This window comes from Malaya genurostris, chromosome 3 (genome assembly GCF_030247185.1).
Source record: "Malaya genurostris strain Urasoe2022 chromosome 3, Malgen_1.1, whole genome shotgun sequence".
Lineage (NCBI taxonomy): Eukaryota > Metazoa > Arthropoda > Insecta > Diptera > Culicidae > Malaya > Malaya genurostris.
This window is the reverse complement of record NC_080572.1, coordinates 214,176,424-214,197,030: the sequence shown is the minus strand read 5'-3', so window position 1 is coordinate 214,197,030 and position 20,607 is coordinate 214,176,424. Positions and strand designations below refer to the sequence as shown.

Genomic DNA, 20,607 nt, shown 5'->3' with positions numbered 1-20,607 from the left:
GAGATTGATATCGAAGTTTGGGTTGCATTCATGAAGAGTTTTATCTACTTTTTTAATAATATCTGGAAGGGGGTCGGCTCTTTGTTTCCTATAAGGGCCGTCATTGATTTTTTTAATTATCAGATTATCATAATCTTCTTTGTCCATAATTACCACTTTGTTTCCCTTATCAGCCTTAACATAAAATACAGGCTTTTCCCGCAATTGTTTCACTATTTCTTTATCACCCATATTTTGTTGATTTTTCAATGAGGTATTTTTAATGATATCAGCTACAATAGTTCTGGCATCATTAATTTGAGAAAAAGAAAGATTACAGTTATTTAGGCCTGTTTCTACGTCTATAATAACTTGTTCGAGATTTACTTTAGAAGAAATTGCATAATTTAACCCAAGATTGAGAAGTTTTGTTTGTTCGTTGGTAAAATTCTGAGATGACCGATTGATTAGGAAGTCTTCTGAAAACTGTATTGGAGGTTTTGGGGGGCGGCGTGCGGAATTTTTGAAACGTAAATTTTCGAATTTCTTGTGAAGAAGAATTCGTTTTCGCTCAGATTCGCAGTGTTCTGCAAATTTAACTTTGCTTAGGAAAATTTCGAAACCTTGGGGATATTGTTTCGCTAATTTTAAATGAAGATTATAACATTCCAAATGAATTTTACCAACGAACAAACAAAACTTCTCAATCTTGGGTTAAATTATGCAATTTCTTCTAAAGTAAATCTCGAACAAGTTATTATAGACGTAGAAACAGGCCTAAATAACTGTAATCTTTCTTTTTCTCAAATTAATGATGCCAGAACTATTGTAGCTGATATCATTAAAAATACCTCATTGAAAAATCAACAAAATATGGGTGATAAAGAAATAGTGAAACAATTGCGGGAAAAGCCTGTATTTTATGTTAAGGCTGATAAGGGAAACAAAGTGGTAATTATGGACAAAGAAGATTATGATAATCTGATAATTAAAAAAATCAATGACGGCCCTTATAGGAAACAAAGAGCCGACCCCCTTCCAGAGATTATTAAAAAAGTAGATAAAACTCTTCATGAATGCAACCCAAACTTCGATATCAATCTCAGTAGTCTCAAAGTTTCTAACCCCTCTTTATCCAAAATAAAAGGACTACCAAAGGATGAGATTTTGCAAATTTTATGCGTTTTATTGTTTAAAAAAGTTCTCAAGCTCTTAAAAAATCACCCTTTACTAACAGCTCAAACAGAAATTTAGAGACCTCGTTAGTTGGTGGATATATAAATCTACTTTGGGACTATTAGTCCCCGGTTTCTGTTTTCGAACGCACCGGTAAACCTATTTTCAACAATCATGATTCGAATTAAAGCTCTCATTGTCTTGAAAGATACTGTGCAATTTCATCCAGATCCGACATCCGGTTCCGAAATTATAGGGCGATGGGGATCAAAACTTTCAAACTGTCATACAAAATGATGCAAAATCGGTACGCATCGTTACGTGCTGGCACGGCAGAAGAAAACCCCAACGCCTAGCACACAGCGTGTTTAGTTCAATTTTGTATAGCGTGCAGGGTTGCCACATTTAAAGCTATATTAACTTGACATAACTGTTTACAAATTGAAAAGGTAATGGTAGATTATACTCGAAGAAAGTTTTTGAGTTTATTCAAGTTTGAAAAACAAATTTATTAGTGATGTTTTTGAAAATATAAGTAATATGAGAAAGGTATCATTACACGACTAGGTGGATTAAAAAAGGTTTTTTATTCTAGCTTGCGCAGTTGACCTAATAGGTCAATTTAACCCGAGCATCATGAGCACATTATTTCGATTGTTTTATTCTAGAGCTCTGTTCTAGAACCCAGGAACAGAATTCAGTTTCAGGTCAGGAATTCAGTTTAGAACCGATCTCAGAATTTAGCTTCAGGTGAAGCTTTCTGTTTTAGGAGTCAGGTCAAAATTTCAGATCAAGAATCCAGTATCCAAATCGCAGAAATTGGGCATTTAAGGAAAATTCCATCCACATTGTGGACAACCTCGAAGTGATTTTAGGCAATCGGTTTTTTTAAAATCAGTAATTTTCTTTTTCCAAAGAACTTGCAACGACGTTTGCCTCCGTTGGAATACACTGCGGTCTTTATCTACGCTGCTTTTAATGCGGTTTTTTTACTCGGCTTTTTTTGGCGGATTCCGAAGTTATGCGGTTTTTGTACGCGAATCTCCGAAGTTACGCGCTTTTCTTGTTTTATTTTAGAAATGCATGAAACGTCGAGATCTTGTGTAATTCCGATTTTTTAAAACTCCAAAACTACAAAACTACAAAATTTTCGATTTACGAAAAAAAAATTTTTTTGCTTGCACCAGATCCCGACTTATCATGCATTTCTAAAATATTTGACTTCAAAAAAAAAATCCATTTCGGAAATCTGAAAAGGTCTGAACGTTTCATGCATTTTTCAATTCTGTAGTTTTTTTCTTCGCGAATCTCCCAAGTTACCGTGTACAGTTCTGCGTCCGGACAAGTTTTCGCCTTGAATAGATTGCTATTTAGTATAGGTATAATTACTAATCACTAGACAGAACGGTTATCGACATTCGGAAGTGTGAATGATACATGTCAGTTTTTTCGTGTTCATGTCATCTAGTTATGTCTCTGTTATAACCCACCCACCGTATTGACGTAAGACTACGTCTTTGTTTTCTATATAGGAGTACGAATTCGAAATATGGAAAATGAAACCGTACAAACATTGGTTAGGTTTTGAACATCTGTAACTCAACCAATTTTAAACAGGTTTTTAATACCAACTGCTCGAAAAGTTAGGTAGTGCTACGTCAACAGTTCGAACGTCTGTTGTAGTTTTTTTTCGAAATACTGCGTAATTTGAATACAACGATAGCGAAATTTGTTTATGTCAACTACAACCAATTTGTGGGCAGCGTATTTACCATTCATCATCTCGTAGCCAAATCAGCAAACTTAGCTGTAATAGCGCCAATAGTGACAGACAACAGGATAACAGAACTTCCTCGAGCCCGAGTACAGTAGCAGGGAAAATAGGAAACAAAAAAAACGGTAGTACCAAAGCAACAGGCACACTATATAGTACAGCTACAATGGAAACACTACAACGCTAATGGAAAAACAGGGGGAAGGGGTGGCTAGTTCACACCAAAACAATGCTAATCATTTTCTTCACAGGACAGACACAATTTCGGCTGCTTTTACTACAAGGGACACTTTGTACAGAGGAGCGGACACTGAACCACAACAGACGTTGGTGTGAGAAGGAATTCAGGTTGGGTTCCAATGGTGGAAGTGGGGGCGGGAGGAGACGGAAAAGGGTGAAAGTGTTCTGCTAATGCAGGATCAATTAACACTGTGGAAACAAAGTAGCCAATGACGTTGCGATGGTGGGAAGGATTCTAGCTAATACATAAGAGACTCTGGCAAAGCCGTTCGAATAATCGAGGGGGATGGGGCGGTTTGGTTAAAAATGTTACAGTAATTAAACATGAACGATATTTACAGAGCGGAAAACGCTATGCCAAAGGATAACGGGGAAGAGGGTTGCATTCCATCCAGAAACCAGAACAACAGTTACACTAATAGACTAGATCAATCAATCATGGGGGTCACAGGTGTCGGTTATCGTCGGAATTGGGAATGAAGGTCGGAGATTTTTGACCAGGCGGGGCTTTGGCGTCCTGGTGTACAATTGGCACCAATCAAAAACACGATTAGACTCACATCAGGTATCGGTTGTAGATGATGTGGAGGTATCGCTCCTTGTAGATGTGTTCCTTTTAGTAATGGATCGACTAAACCTGAGATGCCTGCCGCATGCAAGCCACCGGCTATGGCTAGTGGAAATACTGTGCAGGTCTACACACGAGTTCGAGATGTTTCAAAAGTAGTAGTAGTAGTAGTAATAGTAGTAGTAGTAGTAGTAGTAGTAGTAGTACAGTAGAATGAAACAGGTTTTTTGTTTGATGGTGGCGGAAAGACAAATGTTTTCAAGAGAAAAAAAATGATATTAGATTCGCAAAATCGAGCCGTTACGGTGGTGAAGGTGCGAAAGAGATAAAGAGAGAAATAGAGAGAAAGAGAAAAAAAGAAAATCGGATTTAGCATTACGTAATCATGTCGAACAAAGCAGCGACTGGAGAGGAAGAAGGCACTTGGGGCTACAAAAGGGGAACAAGATTAAGGAAAAACGTAAGCGGTGTGGACCCGTTCAATTAAGGTTCAAGTGCTAACACTGTCGAAAGTAATTAATTACACGAAAAAGGGACCAAAGTATCTCTACTCTCGGCGAAAGCGTACGATACGAGGGGTTCGGATGAAAAAAGATAGTTGTGAAAGATGATGTTGGTGGTGGTGGTGGTGGTGGTTTCGGTTCTAGAGAAAGACTGGCTGGTGGAAACTAAGAACAATACGGCGCGCATTGGTGTGGGCTTACCTCCTGTGTCGGTACGGCATAATTGCCCTGGATGGTGTACGCCTGACCGTTCGCAACTATGACCGGTCCGTTCATCTGGGGCTTTGGCCGGTACGGGATGGTGGCTCCTTTCGGGGGCGACTGGAATGAGATGAAAAAGTGGCGTGAAAGCAGCAGTTGATCATGCGAGTGTAATGAAATAATATTCCGTTTAATTTGTTTTTAATTGAATACACCGACTACAGCAAAGGTGAGTACTATTCGGGGTTCGCCACTTGAAAGGCACAGCTTTTCTACCGTCCAGGCCGCTGCTGGTGCTGTGAGAAAGCCACAATGTCAATTCAGTATAGTAATTAAATTACGTACATATTATATTTCTGATTTTCCAACGATTAATTGAGCCACTTGCTGCCGTTAAAAACGTTCGGTCATGACATGACTCGTTGCTATTTCGGGGGGTGACGGGCAGAAACTTGTGGTGAATGGGTTCGGTGTAGTGTTTTTCTGATTAATAAAAAAAATGAGACCCATCAAACCAAAGCAAATGCATCGAATAGGATTTAAAATATTTACAACTGTTGGTTACTGTGAACAAGTTTTAATTTACTGGTTGGTTCGATTTTCATTGAAGCGTTATTGAATACTAATTTCATTGCAATGGAATTTAAATTTGACTAAGGGTGACTAAGTAAATGATTTCCCTAGAAATTTCCACCGAACTCAACACACTTAACAAACGATGTTCAAACTTTATAAAAAAAAACTGTAACTTTTTCAATTTTGGAAACAATAATAAGTCACAAAGGGTAAAATGTGGAGAATTCGATGGGTAGGACAGAAATAATTGTTACGCAATTCAAACAATGTTTTCTTCAATTCGGCGTCGAATCGGCTCAATAAGTCGATATAGTAGAGCCACGTAGTTGTTTTACCCTTCTCGGGATAATCGATGTGAATCACACCTTGATAATTGAACAAAACCTTTCCTGTTGACAGTGTAGATTTCACCTTTCCCGGAGCACGTTTGCTTTGTTCCATGGTTTCTGGTGTTCACCAGTGAATCCATGCTTGGATTCTGCCACGATTCTAAACTTGAACAGCGTGAAACACAATTGCCGATCGGATTACCTCGAGAAGGGTAAAAAAAACTATGTGGCTCTACTATATCGACTTATTGGGACGATTCGACGCCGAATTGAAGAACACATCGTTCGAATTGCTTGTCAATTGTTTCTACCCTATCCACCGTATTCTCCACATTTGGCACATTGTGATTTATTATCATTTCCAAACCTGAAAAGTCTCGGCTGCTCGGCCATCCATGGAAGTTGTCCATCAATGTCAACTTCCCTTTCTGAGCAGCCTAGATAGCCGTGTGGTGTCGGTAGCGGTTTCCCAACTGGCTAAGAATAACGCTACGGTGCACCTGTACCGGTGGTATAAGTCCACCAAACAGGTAAGCCGTGTGGCATCCGGCGGAATTATTTTCTACCAAGAATTGATCCACTGGTTTCCGGTTCCATGTCGAAAAGGCCACAAAAATAGGAACTCCTAAGTCAAGGTGTATTTCCGTGCCGAGAACTAAATGGCTGCAGGAGCTTAAACAATGCAGTCGTGAACGGAATATCTTGGACCCTAGTCGCTGATGGTTTGTTAAGGAAACTTAATAACCTTGGATTTCCGACTTATGATTTTGCCGACGATTTAATGATAGAGCATTACCACTCTCTTTGATTTAATGCAGCAAGCCCTGCGATCTGTTGAGCTCGTCCGTTACAGTTCTACGGTTCAAATGTCACTGTGGTTGATCAAGTTAAATACGTCGGGGTTATTCTTGATTCAAAACTGAATTGGTCTGCTCACATTGGAATCAGGATTAAAAGAGCTTGCATGGCTTTCGGCCAATGCAGACAAGCTTTTCGGACTCAAACCCAGATACATTCATTGGATCTACACAACTATTGTTAGACCAATTTTAGCATATGGATGTCTTGTATGGTGGCAGAAAGCAGAAGTCGCGGCAGTTCAGTCAAAGCTGAATCATCTCCAAAGGATGGTCCTTGGGGCGATAACAGGAGCATTCACGAAAACTCCTACTGCTGCTCTAGAGGCGCTACTGTACATTAAACCACTACATGTGTTCCTAAAACAAGAAGCATTATCTTGTACATACCGTCTCAAGGTTACAGGGCTTTGGAACAGTAACCCATTAGATTATGCTACCAGCCACACTCGCTTGTGGTCTCAAATGGTTACGTGGGATGAGTATTTACTCGCTCCTAGTGACCTAACTCTCACATGCAGCTTTCCTTTCAAAACATTCGATGTGAGCTATCCTCTTCGTGAGGAATGGTTGTCTGGAACGACAATTTGATGAACACATAGTTTGTTATACGGACGGTTCTCTGTTGAATGGTCTTGCTGGTGCTGGTGTCTACTGTCGTGAAATGAGGCTGGAGCAGTCTCATTCACTTGGTAGATACTGTACTGTGTTCCAAGCAGAAATGTACGCAATTCTGTGAGAATGGAATCGGCAATGATGAGTTGTCTAGAGCTGGTGCAACGAATGATTTCGTTGGTCCGGAACCAGCTTTACCACTTACAACTAGTTGGATAAAGCACAAGATTCGTTCTTGGGCTGCATTCAAACATGCCAACAAAAGGATATTCTCTCGTTTCTCACCCAACGTGATAAGGAGCTATAGTCAGAAGGGTTAATTGTTCTTCTTGTAGTGAATAAACCCTTTCTGTAAGCAAAACCAAGCAAAGCCTTGGTATTACATTCCTGTAGTGGAATTTGACCTTCTGTTTCAACAGACTTCGCAGCCGATTCAGAGTGTACAAAACCATTACATGGCTAGTGCTACGATTCTACTGACACTACGAATTCTTCCAGGTCGGGGCTCGAACATACGACAACTGGTTTGTAAGACCAGCACCCTATGCATTGAACCGCCAACCCGGGACAAATCCTTTCTGTATTCACCTTAAATAGGGTTTAGCAGATTGTTTGGCATCCTTTATGGGGTACCGAATTTACTTCTGCTCGTACATACTGCGAATCGTTCTGCATTCTCCCGGGAGTGCAGAATGGTGTCGCTTTTGTAAAATCTCCAAATCCTCTCGGGGGTTGGAGGTTTTATTAATTGTGCATCATTCATCAGAAAGAACGCACATAGTAACAAACCTACATAGGTTTTACAGCAGACTGTTCGGGACCTCGTAGAGGTTCAGAATTTACTTCTGCTTCCACTAAATGTGATCCCCAGCAAAATGTTCAGCATCCCTTTAGGGGTGCAGAATTTACTTCTGCTTTTTTGTGTTTTTGTGTCGTCAATTTTTCCCATCCTCTTAGTCCAAACCTTACCATTTCCTTTCAATCCTTCCCTCTTATATATCGGGAAAATGATGCTAAAAACAAATTGATGGCAAGGCACAAATCTCCAAATATCAAGGGAACGTGCCATTTGAGCCAATTTGTTCTGATTCCTGATACCCTCGTAATATGTAATGAGCTTTCTCTTTACTACTAATTGGTGATGGCAGATTTGAATTCCATTGCAATGAAATTAATATTCAATAACGCATCAATGAAAATCGAATCAAACAGTAAATTGAACCTTGTTTCACAGTAACCAACAGTTGTAAATATTTGAAATTTCTCGGATTTTACAGTCCCAGAACGTCTATGTTCAGTATTTTTTTTAAAATATTTCGCTCATTCAAGATTTAACCAGAAATCCCATGTCCAAAAGGGTTGAGAGCTGAAGTATTTTTCGGCTATCTCAATTTACAAATTAGAAATATTCATTTCAACAAGGAGGACTGAGTGACATACACAATTCGAATCAATTCCTCAAGATCAAAAATGTCTGTATGTACGTAGCTACATATGTAACATTTTTGAGCACACAATTTTTTAACGAAAAACTACTCCCAGCAGTTTTTGCAATGACTGAGTGGAAACATATATTGGAGAAGCCAAATGAATGAAAAACTTACAGAAAAGATGATTTTTGGGAAAAAGATACGCTCAGAGACAGGACTCGAACCAGCGTTCTTATGCATTCCATGCATACGCGCTTCCATTTCGCCACCCTAAGCCTTGTGATAGACACAGCCTTAAAACACGACAAGGCATGATAGAACGTACATCGAACATGGTCTACATTCCGGGCTGTCTCACCACGACCGGTTCCATACTCCAACAGGTTGTCATTGTCAGTAGACGGCCAACCAAACCTGGTTCCCGGTTTCCGATTCCGGAGATAGTGGTAATATATTACAGAATGGAACTCACTCACTTTACGCAGAATCGATTAAAACAAAAGGTCCCATAAAAAAGAGATGGTTTCACCGATCTGAGAACTGGTTCATTTTGTACGTTATACTAGTTCATACACAAACAAACATTTTCGTTTTCTTCCAAGAATTAAAGAAAATTATTTTGAAGAATACCACAGTAGTATATATGAGTGAAATGTGCAAAGCATCGTTACACAACTAGGTATTGTGTGTCGTTTTTTGCTTTCTTTCAGATTCTCTGTCCTCTTTCTTCGGTTCGGCAGCTTCTTTGTGTAGCTTATATGATTTTTGAGTTCTTTTTTAAATTACGTCTCCAGCTATTATGAATAGCATTAGGAACAACACGCTGAGCTACAAGACTTTCCGTACGGTTTCATGCGAGAGTATGGGGATTTGCTTAACAGAAAATTTAAGATTTTATTATTCCTTGGAACTACGTTCACAATTTGTCCAAATGTTCATCTTCTGAACCTAAAGTGTCACATAGTATAATGGTATAATGAAAATATTTGTGGATACTAAGAGTTATTCCGATTTAACCAGCCCTTTTGATGATTGGCAGAAAGACTAGTGTATTCCAAAACTATTTTAGCCTAGTATATTTTTAAATGTACTTCTAAAAATTCTTGAACCTTTCTTGAAAGGAGGTCGACCTAAGCCTAAAAATTAACTAATAAGGAACAATAGTGCTCCCATGAAAACAATTCCATCTAAAAACTTATACGATATTCTTTCACAATCGAACTTTTGCGAACGAAATTCTTAAAATGAACCCTTGTCGCTCTGGAAAAACAACAGCAATCTATGCCTCCAGTGACTGAGAGTTCTTTCCAAAAGTGAAAGAAATTTCAGTTCGTGGGGTAAATTATAAACGGCATGATGGTACTGCGAATCTGACACAATATCGCGCCTTTTCCAAGTAACCAATATTTTCTAAAATGCTTGTTAATGCATCCCATACTTAAAATACGACTGATGAGCAACAAAATCTCTTTAAATGCAATTAGCAAAAAAAGCACAAGATGTCGGTTCTACATGCAAAGCATCTATCTTTGGAGTAACCAGAAAATACGCGTTCTCCACTGGATTCTTTTCAGTTTTATTTCCAAATAGCCCCAGTTGTATACCTTCTTTGAAAAACCCTTCCACGATCGATCTAGTTCTAGTTAATGACTAATTAAATAGACTTTGATTCAGATCATCTACCAACAACATTCAGTATTTCAAATCAAACCAATGATTGATTCAATTGGTTCTATATTCTACCACCTCAGAACTGATTGGCTAGGATACTGATCTCATACCGAAAGCAATCTGAATCATGGAATCGTTTTGGGAAATCCTGCTGATATCAATACAGCAATAGATCATATAAATTATTTATCATTACATTACATTACATGATTGAAATTAGGAGTCTATTAGTTCCATAAGCTAGAAATAAATTTCTTACAATAATGAACATGAGCTTTACGAGACACCTATTGCCGATGATAACGCGAACGGGTGATTAATTTGTTGCTTATTAGATAGATGTCTTCTCGTTCAGTTTCTCGAAGAGTTTACTGTAGTCAAAAACTTTTTGGCAATACTGACATGTAGCCAACTGATTGTTGTAGGTGAGCAGCGAATTACATGGAAGCCTTGTGCTCAGACCAAAAGTCTACCTTTGAGCTCATGCGTAACAAACGTGCGCCATTCAGAATACTCAGAGAAAAATCTACCACATTTCCTATTCGATGGAGTATATTCTCTACATATTGCGACATAGTTCATTGAATAAAATTTTCGCTGCAGAGAAAGCCAGATCATATTGCACATAGTGCATACTGTTGTTGTAGGTTATTTTAATTACTTTCAACTTCTCATAGAATTGGATGTATGCAACATTATAAGTTTTGTTCAGTTCGATCAATTTTACTTGTTATAAAATGTATTTGCTCCTTAAGTAAAGTGTCAAGTTCTTGTGTCGAAGGTCGAATTTTAAACTGCTCGAAATTAACAACAATTGCCATGTTTTCACCCTGTATATCGGAAACTGGAAGTCGGATCTGATTAAAAGCTAGAAGATTTTATGGGATTTTAAGACTATTAAATATTAGTTTTTTTGTAGTTGCTGTCTTCACAAAAGTTGTTTGTAATCAAATGGTGCATTTATATTGAAATATGAAATCTTACTTTCTTAATTGAACTCAAAAATGATTTTGTTGTACAATAAAGTTGTAGGAAATTCTATTTTGAGCAACTTTTTTTGAAAAAAGCACCTCTCTAGCTCTTCATTTGATCGAGTTACATCAATTTTCCCGAATAAAAGTAGGGTAACTCCTGAAAAATCACTTTTTTAATCTAACTTTTTTGTAAAACGTTCTACGGAGAAGTTGTTTTGAGAAGAGTTGCTGAACTAATCATTGCGCACAATTTTGCTCTACCAAGCTTTTTCATATGAGCTACCAGTAAAAAGTTATGATTGTTTTTTCATCTTAAACTAGTCAATCTTCAAATATCAATATTCATTAGATGCCAGATCGATAAAAATGTATTCTATGCGGTTCCTGAAAGGTCAAAATATAAGTAAAAATTCAAGAGAAAATTAAAAGGGTGTTATTTTTTTTAACTTATTTAAATTAGTTTTAAATGTACCTTTAAAAAAATCAAAAACATTGCATTACTCTTAAACGCCTTAACGTACCAACATACTTTCTTCAGCAAAATAATAGTTTCAAATTAGTTCTACAAGTGCTCCATACATTGTATTTTCGAGAAATGAGATAACAAAAGTGATTTTTCAGGAGCCACTCTACTTTTACTCGGGAAAATTGATGTAACTCGATCAAATGAAGAGCTAGAGAGGTGCTTTTTTCAACAAATTTGCTCAAAATGGAATTTCCCACAACTTTATTGCACAATAAAATCATTTTTGAGCTCAATTAAGAAAGTTAGATTTCAAATTTCAATCTAAATGAGGACCACCCTAGTAACTTTTTCCATCACACGGAGCGCCATTTGATTACAAACAACTTTTGTGAAGACACCAACTACAAAAAACTAATAATTAATAGTGCAAACATTTTTGTCACGCTAATTTCCCGTTTCGGACCACTGTGCATTGACTGATCCCGACGAACTGATTCGAATGGTATATCGGTGCAAGTTATTTTGTTCTTCCAGTAATTATTGCTGTAAGCAATTTAAATCATTACAAACATGAAATTGTTTCCAATGCGAAAATGCTGCTATCTTTCTAATACCTTTGTCGTATTCGAACGATTGTGTTGCCAAAAACGAACCGTGCTAAAATCGAAACGTACGTGCACACTGTACACAGTGCATAGTTCCCGTTAAAAAATGGATGGATTTCAACTACTAGTGATCGCGAACGATCATAATGGTTAAAGCTTGGCCTTAATAAACGATATAAAACACAACCCATAGCTTGTCGGATAGCTGTTAACGTGTGAAATCTAAGTCTCAAAACATATTTTGTTCACAAGGACAATCGTGACAGATTGAATTGAAAATTTTGACACATTTAGAAAACATTCAACAGCGTTAAGGCCGACAACGAGATCGTTCATTTGGGACTGGTTTGATCAAAATCGGTCCAGTCATTTCGGAAATCTCCACCTCTTTATTAACAACACACATACAGACACACACACATATTCACGCACACATATACATACACACACGAACGCCGACATTCGTTCAGTTCGTCAAGCTGAATCGATTGATATACGCCACTCAGCTCTCGACCACGGATAAATTTTCTAAAGTATGAGCGAATTCTATACCTATTTTTTATATTTATAAAAAAAGTGCTACTTCTTCCATTTTTTGCTTTTTTCTCAGTGACAGTTCAAGCTCCTTACACCATTTGTATGTTTGTATGCCTCGACGTTGTTCTATTGGAAATCCAAGCATTTCGAAATAAAGTGTAAACAACACAACGCAGTCATTCAAATTGACATATTCTCAATTATTGCAAAATGGCAGCGGTTTGCAACAGCACAGATGCCTGACAGATAATTGGTACATATAAATTCACACAGTTGCACTTACTAGCATTGTACAAATTACAGTTGGATCCTGTAAGATTAATTTAAACTGTAGTTAATAGCGAGTCATTACGCACATTCATAAAAAAATTGAATTTACGCTTGACGTAAATTCACGTATGGGTTATTGATGAAACAATATTACATCTATTAACATGTAAAATTAATATTTGTGTCTGTATATATGTAAACTTCAGCTAATTGAACTAAGTTAATGGTATGATTTTTCTTTGCATGTTTTGAATTATAAATATAAGTGAATTACGACGTTCCATTCATGTACATCTGTAAAGATATGATTTTTTTTCTAAGTGTGCACACTCATATAGAAAATTGAAAATTACACAGGACGTGAATCAAAGCATACTGTATTTTTTTGGAGTAACGCATTGATATCACATCAATTAACATTTAAATCTGAGCCTTCAATCTGTTTCGATGTCAAATTCAGGTAAATTAATGACATGACATATTTTTACATCGTTTGGCTTTTAAATGAAAATCGATTGCGACGCTCCTTTTAGGTGCATCTATTGAGATGTAAATTTACGTTTTTTTTTCTTTAGCACTGTGCACCGAGTCTTACTTCATTTGACAAGTAAGGTTTTTGTTAAATGCATCCTATGCACAATTACGTCACCTGTAAAATTCGTCGTTTTTTTCTGTGTGAATATTGGAATCATGAACGGCTTTATAACGTCCAGTTTTACCCAAAACCAGAAACTTTTCGCTGTATCTCGAACTGGCAAATACTGATCAAAGCTTTTGAAGTCGAAATCTTATCTTCAAAGTATCTGTTAGCTGTTGACTAGCGTCGACTCTCGTGCAAACTGAGAAATGGTTTAACTTTTCCGGACAAACTTTCGTTCGAAACTTTATGTTGCTTCTCATGAAGTGCAATTACGTAAACGTAATACCGTCTGTGCTACAGTAAATCCTCGGTTGCAATGCAAATTGACCGAATCTCACTTGGGATGGATGACTGGATGGAGTAAACAAAATCCTTCCCGAGTCAATAATGAATGGGTGTAGTATAAATATTACTTAGGACTCATAACAGAAGTTGGAATGAAACAGTTAGCATCATGTGTGTCTTTCCGAACGCATTCGTCCATGAACAGTTGGAGTATAAAACAGTTGTCAAATGCTGGATCGAGCGAATGGATGAAAACTTATTTCTTGAACTAATTGGGATGATTTACGAGTATTGTTAAAAGTGTTACGATTCAGACACATGGACTAGCAACGCTTGTAAGTATGTAGTATTAAATCTGTCGAAACAAAACTTATGCTAAAGTTTGGCTTCCCTAGACGATCTGTTATAGAACTTGGATTGATTCCCAACTGAAAATGCTTCGTTACTAGGAATTATTGCGTATTTGGAATTCCTTTCGCAAACTTGATTCATCCACCGACCTTATCATTGCACAATTTCCGAATACGGCAGCTAGCCAAATCTCATGTGGTGGAGGATCGTATGTTTTGTTTCATTCTGTCTGGGGTTCGGTTGAACACCGGATTCTGCTGAACCGTCGTTTCTCGTCGTTCTCTTTTTTGAAACTATTCAAAATGAAACAAATCCAAACTCGGCTGGAACCGCAGCGACGCAGGAGTAGCAACGGGACCAGGCAATTTTCGCATACCATCAATTCAGACCAATACCAGAGAAACAAAGTGTGTGTGTGAGTGAGACAACAAACAACGGACAGAAAACCCGGGGAGTCAGTTTCTGCGGGGATTGGAGATTTATGTCGGGGGTTGTGGGTGAAATTTTGAACTTATCATCCCCTGTGCAGACGAAAGTCTACCTCGCGCAGCGATTTTTCATCATCCTGTGAAACATTGATGCACTGGAATAGAATAGGATCTGAATGAATGACGAGAAGTCACAACCGGCGATGATGGTTGCGACGACGATGAAGAAGCAAAAACGGGTATATGATATCCGCTTTCCTTCTCAAAAGCTTGAATGGTGACTGACTGTTGAATACTAGTTGGTTTAACTATTGCAAAATGGAACAGCAACCTGAAAAGTTCAGATCCCTGGAAACGTCCGATAGTACGTGTAATGAGATTATAAATATACAAGTAGCTTTCGTCGACAGTGATTGTTACTTGCATACAAAGGTATTTCGATATTGTTTCATCGCTGGTTGTTTTAATGAGCATCATAATTATCAGAAAGGGCTGGTAAAACTATGATCGTATTGATTGTAATATTTTCCTGTTGTTCTGCAGAGTTACATAACAAACACTGCAACTGAATAGTTCTAAAATCAGAACGGCTATAAAATAATTAATTGCTACTAATGAACAAAACTTATGCCGGTGGAACCGAATGAGCAAAAAAAAAATCATAACACTAATAATTACGCTCTCTTGTACTATGCAAACCAGCCGGCCATCGTTCACAGTTCAAGCGCTAATTGTCTAAATTAATAATAATCCCCACATTTAATAACTACAGTCTGTGTTCCGAGGTCAGCCACGTTTGGCTAAACGGTGCAAAGCGCCAGCAGGCGCTCATTCCGTCATGAATAATGGCGGCAACAGCTTCAGTGTGCCCTTATCCTCTTTTTGCCCTGTCAAACGTCCACCCGAATCACCGGATTTTATTACTGGTGAACGATTCCAATAACGATTTATATTATGAATGCTATGGCGAAATTCAACACTCTAAGTCATAGTTTCAATTAGGATGAAATTATTCAGACAAAACGCTTTCAAAAATAAAAACAAATCTTAATAGGTCAATCACATATACACGGAAAGAGTAAAATCAGTTTTGCCTTTCTCTATAGAAAGGTATTAGAATTGCTGGGAAAACCGACTTTCGAACGGAGCCTCGGAGACCCATAGTGTTATATACCATTCGACTCAGTTCGATGGGATCGGGAAATGTCTGTGTGTGCACTTTTCGAAGATATGTTTACCGCTCAATTTTCTCAGAGATGACTGAACCGATTTTAACAAACTTAGGCTCGTTTGAAAGCTACTGTCGCACAGTGATGCCAAGGTGGCAGAAATCCAAAAAATAAATTAATTTTTTTCCTGCGCTGTATTAATTTTTTTGAATTCTCAGATAAGTGAAGGATTACAGTTTAAAGTATAAAATTTTTTGAATAAGAAATGACCTCTCCATATCCTCTCGAAGATAGGGTAATGTAAATATTCTTTTCATCCTTCCATACAAAATATATGGCGCAATGACGATGTTTTGCGATTAGAGTTCTATATAGATAGGAAAGGGCTGCCATTGTTCAATAGTATTTGATTTTAAAGCATTTTTTCTCTACTTTTCAGAAACCACTATGCGATCTTGCACATTTCTGTACCTTAAAGGTTATTTTCAATAGTTTGCGGGGTCGATAATAAAAATCCCAGAAACAAGGGCCAGACTTTTGTAACTGAAGTCGGTGCCAGTAAAATAAACGGCTTTATGATAAATGAAATCAGAATATTTACAACATATATAACATAAAATAGCTATATAAAGGGTGATTTTTTAAGAGCTTGAGAACTTTTTTAAACAATAAAACGCATAAAATTTGCAAAATCTCATCGGTTCTTTATTTTAAACGTTAGATTGGTACATGACATTTACTTTTTGAAGATAATTTCATTTAAATGTTGACCGCGGCTGCGTCTTAGGTGGTCCATTCGGAAAATCCGCTTTTTTATCGACAAATTTTGTTCAGCGATGAGGCTCATTTCTGGTTGAATGGCTACGTAAATAAGCAAAATTGCCGCATTTGGAGTGAAGAGCAACCAGAAGCCGTTCAAGAACTGCCCATGCATCCCGAAAAATGCACTGTTTGGTGTGGTTTGTACGCTGGTGGAATCATTGGACCGTATTTTTTCAAAGATGCTGTTGGACGCAACGTTACAGTGAATGGCGATCGCTATCGTTCGATGCTAACAAACTTTTTGTTGCCAAAAATGGAAGAACTGAACTTGGTTGACATGTGGTTTCAACAAGATGGCGCTACATGCCACACAGCTCGCGATTCTATGGCCATTTTGAGGGAAAACTTCGGAGAACAATTCATCTCAAGAAATGGACCGGTAAGTTGGCCACCAAGATCATGCGATTTGACGCCTTTAGACTATTTTTTGTGGGGCTACGTCAAGTCTAAAGTCTACAGAAATAAGCCAGTAACTATTCCAGCTTTGGAAGACAACATTTCCGAAGAAATTCGGGCTATTCCGGCCGAAATGCTCGAAAAAGTTGCCCAAAATTGGACTTTCCGAATAGACCACCTAAGACGCAGCCGCGGTCAACATTTAAATGAAATTATCTTCAAAAAGTAAATGTCATGTACCAATCTAACGTTTAAAATAAAGAACCGATGAGATTTTGCAAATTTTATGCGTTTTATTGTTTAAAAAAGTTCTCAAGCTCTTAAAAAATCACCCTTTATATTTATAATATATCAGGCGTTTAAATAAATTATTGAAGTTTCATGATTTTTAGTGAAAGTATCATTGCAGTACCGTTTGTAAAAGTATAGTCCATCGTTTTTTAAAGTATAGTCCATCGTTATATACCACCACTAAGACTCGGATACCACGTTTGAAAAATTCCTTTTCCTGAGATTCGACAAATGAATCGATCCAAGTTTTGGTGGTGTCGTAGTTTTTGAAACTGACCTGACAAGTTATGCGCCATGGATTGGAGCAAATGGTAACCGTATGGAACAATGTCTGATAAAAAATGGCGGCTGGGGCTGCGATTAAAAAAAAATTTACAACTTTCGAAGCATGTGGTCTTGCATTGTCATGAAGCAAAAATACTATGCCATGAAGATCTTTATATTGCGACCGCTTTTCATGCAATGCTAATTCCAAACGCATTTGAATAGCGCATAGTAAATAGCGCCCACATGCACTATTTCTGTTCTCCGGAACTTTCTTGTAGTCCATGTAAAAATTCCCAAATTCGAACCACGAAAACCACTTTATGCGTGTTTGCTCAGCGTCATTTTTTCATTATTTTTCATTTTACATAGTTTAATAAGATACTTTAACATAACAGATCGGCTGAAAAGTTCGTATCGTTTCTATGAGAGGGCGCCACTAGAATTAAATCCATACCATTTTCATTTAGTACCAACCTTCAAAAGATACGCGTATAAATTTGACAGCTGTCTGATTATTAGTTTGTGAGATATTGCATTTTGAGTGAAGCTACTTTTGTTATTGTGAAAAAAAAATGGAAAAAAGGATGTTGATGAAACACTACTTATTGATGAAAAAAAGTGCCGCCGATACCAAAAAATGGCTTGATGAGTGTTATCCAGACTCTGCACCGGGCAAAGCAACAATTCGTAAGTGGTTTGCAAAATTTCGTACTGGTCTTATGAGCACCGAAGACGATGAACGCAGTGGACGTCCAAAAGAGGCTGTTACCGATGAAAACGTGAAAAAATCCACAAAATGATTTTCAATGACCGTAAAGTGAAGTTGATCGAGATAGCTGACACCCTAAAGATATCAAAGGAGCGTGTTGGACATATTATTCACGAATATTTGGATATGAGAAAGCTTTGTGTAAAATGGGTGCCGCGTGAGCTCACAATCGATCAAAAACAACAACGAAAAACCATGCTGAAATTGAACGAATTGGGCTTCGAATTGCTCCCTCATCCACCGTATTCTCCAGATTTGGCCCCCAGTGACTTTTTCCTGTTCTCAGACCTCAAGAGAATACTCGCTGGTAAAAAATTTAGAAGCAATGAAGAGGTAATCGCTGAAACTGAGGCCTATTTTGAGGCAAAGGACAAATCGTACTACAAAAATGGTATCGAAAAGTTGGAAGATCGCTATAATCGCTGTATCGCCTCTGATGGCAATTATGTTGAATAATAAAAACGAATTTTGGCAAAAAAATGTGTGTTTCTATTAAACGATACGAACTTTTCAGCCGAACTGTTAATAAAAATCCACTATTATTAGTAAAGCGGTAGTATTCAACCAAATTTTATTTTGTACTTGTGTTTGTGTTCTTTCATAAAGTCGAAAAGCTTAAAAAATGCAAAACGCAGAGCATTTTCTAAAAAGTAGTATTTTTGTTAAAAACAAAAAAAAATACTTATTTGATAATTACTCTCTTATCTTCAATAATAGTGCAATAAACTACATCAGTTGTATGTTACAACATATCAGAAAATAAAAATATTAAGATAAGCCCTTCTGGAGAAGATTGATATTTTCAAGATATAACGAAAAATTTTTTTTCTCTGTGTATAGATTTTCCACACAGGTTTAATCATTATTTGAAACATTAGCTGAAGCTCTTAATCAATCACGAAATAAATAAAAAGTACACAAGTTAATAATTAAAAAAAAGTCTTCATTTTCCGGTCCATAGCGAATCATGTCACTTTTAGGAGGATCAAATATTTTTTCATACATTATCAAGATGGAAATATATTCAGAGACCTCAAATTATTATTAAAAAATCATTCAGCTGACGTTTATCGACGTATTTATGGTTTTTGCCAACTTTTGTATGGAGAGGCATCACTGTGTGTCGGGCCATTGATCAAGTTCGAAGATCAAATGGCTGTGACTTTTGGTTCCGGAGATATGATGGTATAAGTGACGTAACTGACAAAAAGCGTTGTTTTTTTACCGCGCAAGATTCCCGTAGATGGTTGAACCGATTTTAACAAACTTTAACTCGTTTGAAAGCTACTATCAGGCCATTAATCAAGTTCGAATATCAAATGGCTGTGACTTTTGGTTCGGGAGATATAATAGTATAAGTGACAAAACACGTTGTTTTTTACCGCTCTAATGTATATAAGGTTGCCAATTTTTTGGGATCACCTCTAATTTCGTAAAGCGCTATTGTTCAAAAATTTAAGCACCTCGAAAAAAGTCCTCATGCAAAATTTGAGCTGAATCGGACATGGGTAAGGGATGCTGCCCAGCGGTTAAAGTTTGAAAAATTTCGATCTTTAAAAAGCACCATAGGGGGAAGTACATCACATTTCCGAAATCGAATTTTTTTTTGATGCCAAAAATCTTAAAATGAAACGTCGAGATTTAGTGTTACATCAAAAAAAAATTTTTTTTTTAAATTGATATTTTTTCAAACTCCCAAAAAGTCGATTTAAAAAAAATTTTTTTTTTTGAGATGACCTCCCCTTTTGTTAATTTTTCAAGACCTATGAAAATTCCACTAAGTGGACTAAGAAGTTTTTTTTAGATTAGCATCACTCTTCTCATATGAATAGGCAACGTAAATGCCAAGCGCTTGATTGGAAAAACGATACCGAGTATGTGACATAAACACTGAAGCATGCTTTTGTGAACCACTCGAATCAATCTGAATTAATTGGTGTAAAAAATGAGCCAAAATCAGTGTAAGAAATTGTTTCATAAAATGATAAAAAATCCATGAGACTGCTTTGAAGAAAAAGAAAGGCATTATCACACCACTAGGTGGATTGAGAAGGGTTTTTACCCTTAAATGTACATGACTGAATTTTCACATTCAAATAGACTTTATTTTTCATATCAAAAGATTTGTAAAGAATTTTCAATCTGTTACGCTTCGAATTCCGTATTCGCCGCAATACAAAACGTCAGAAGGAACAGCGACAACACGTAGCGAACATAAATAGGGGAGACCGGGGCTAAAATAGGTACCGGGCGAAAATGGCCACTGGCAATAATTCGAACACTAAATGTCACATCTCGCCGGCTACGCCCTTTTTTCGTGGGTCCGAGCATTAGCTACAATTGGCCCATGTTTATTTGACATGCCACATGGTGAGTGGGGGGTTAGGTATCAGTGATGAAAAAAAACCTTTTTTAGCG

At 37.3% G+C, this 20,607-nt stretch overlaps 1 protein-coding gene across 27 annotated transcripts in view; it reads right to left on the bottom strand.

Annotated features, from left to right (window-relative positions):
- LOC131434773 (poly(rC)-binding protein 3) overlaps window positions 1-20,607 on the bottom strand; it is a 731,715-nt gene that overhangs the window by 127,445 nt on the left and 583,663 nt on the right. For 21 of the 27 annotated variants that reach the window (XR_009230388.1, XM_058601873.1, XM_058601870.1 and 18 more), the window contains 2 exons: window positions 4,442-4,561; window positions 3,730-3,864 (listed from right to left, as the gene is read on the bottom strand). Coding sequence is in view for 26 of the 27 variants with exons in the window: in XM_058601873.1 (XP_058457856.1) it covers window positions 3,730-3,864; window positions 4,442-4,561 (255 nt within the window). In the remaining variant the exon portion in view is untranslated. The remainder of the gene's footprint in view (window positions 1-3,729; window positions 3,865-4,441; window positions 4,562-20,607) is intronic. The other 6 variants (XM_058601888.1, XM_058601889.1, XM_058601890.1 and 3 more) reach the window with 1 other exon arrangement.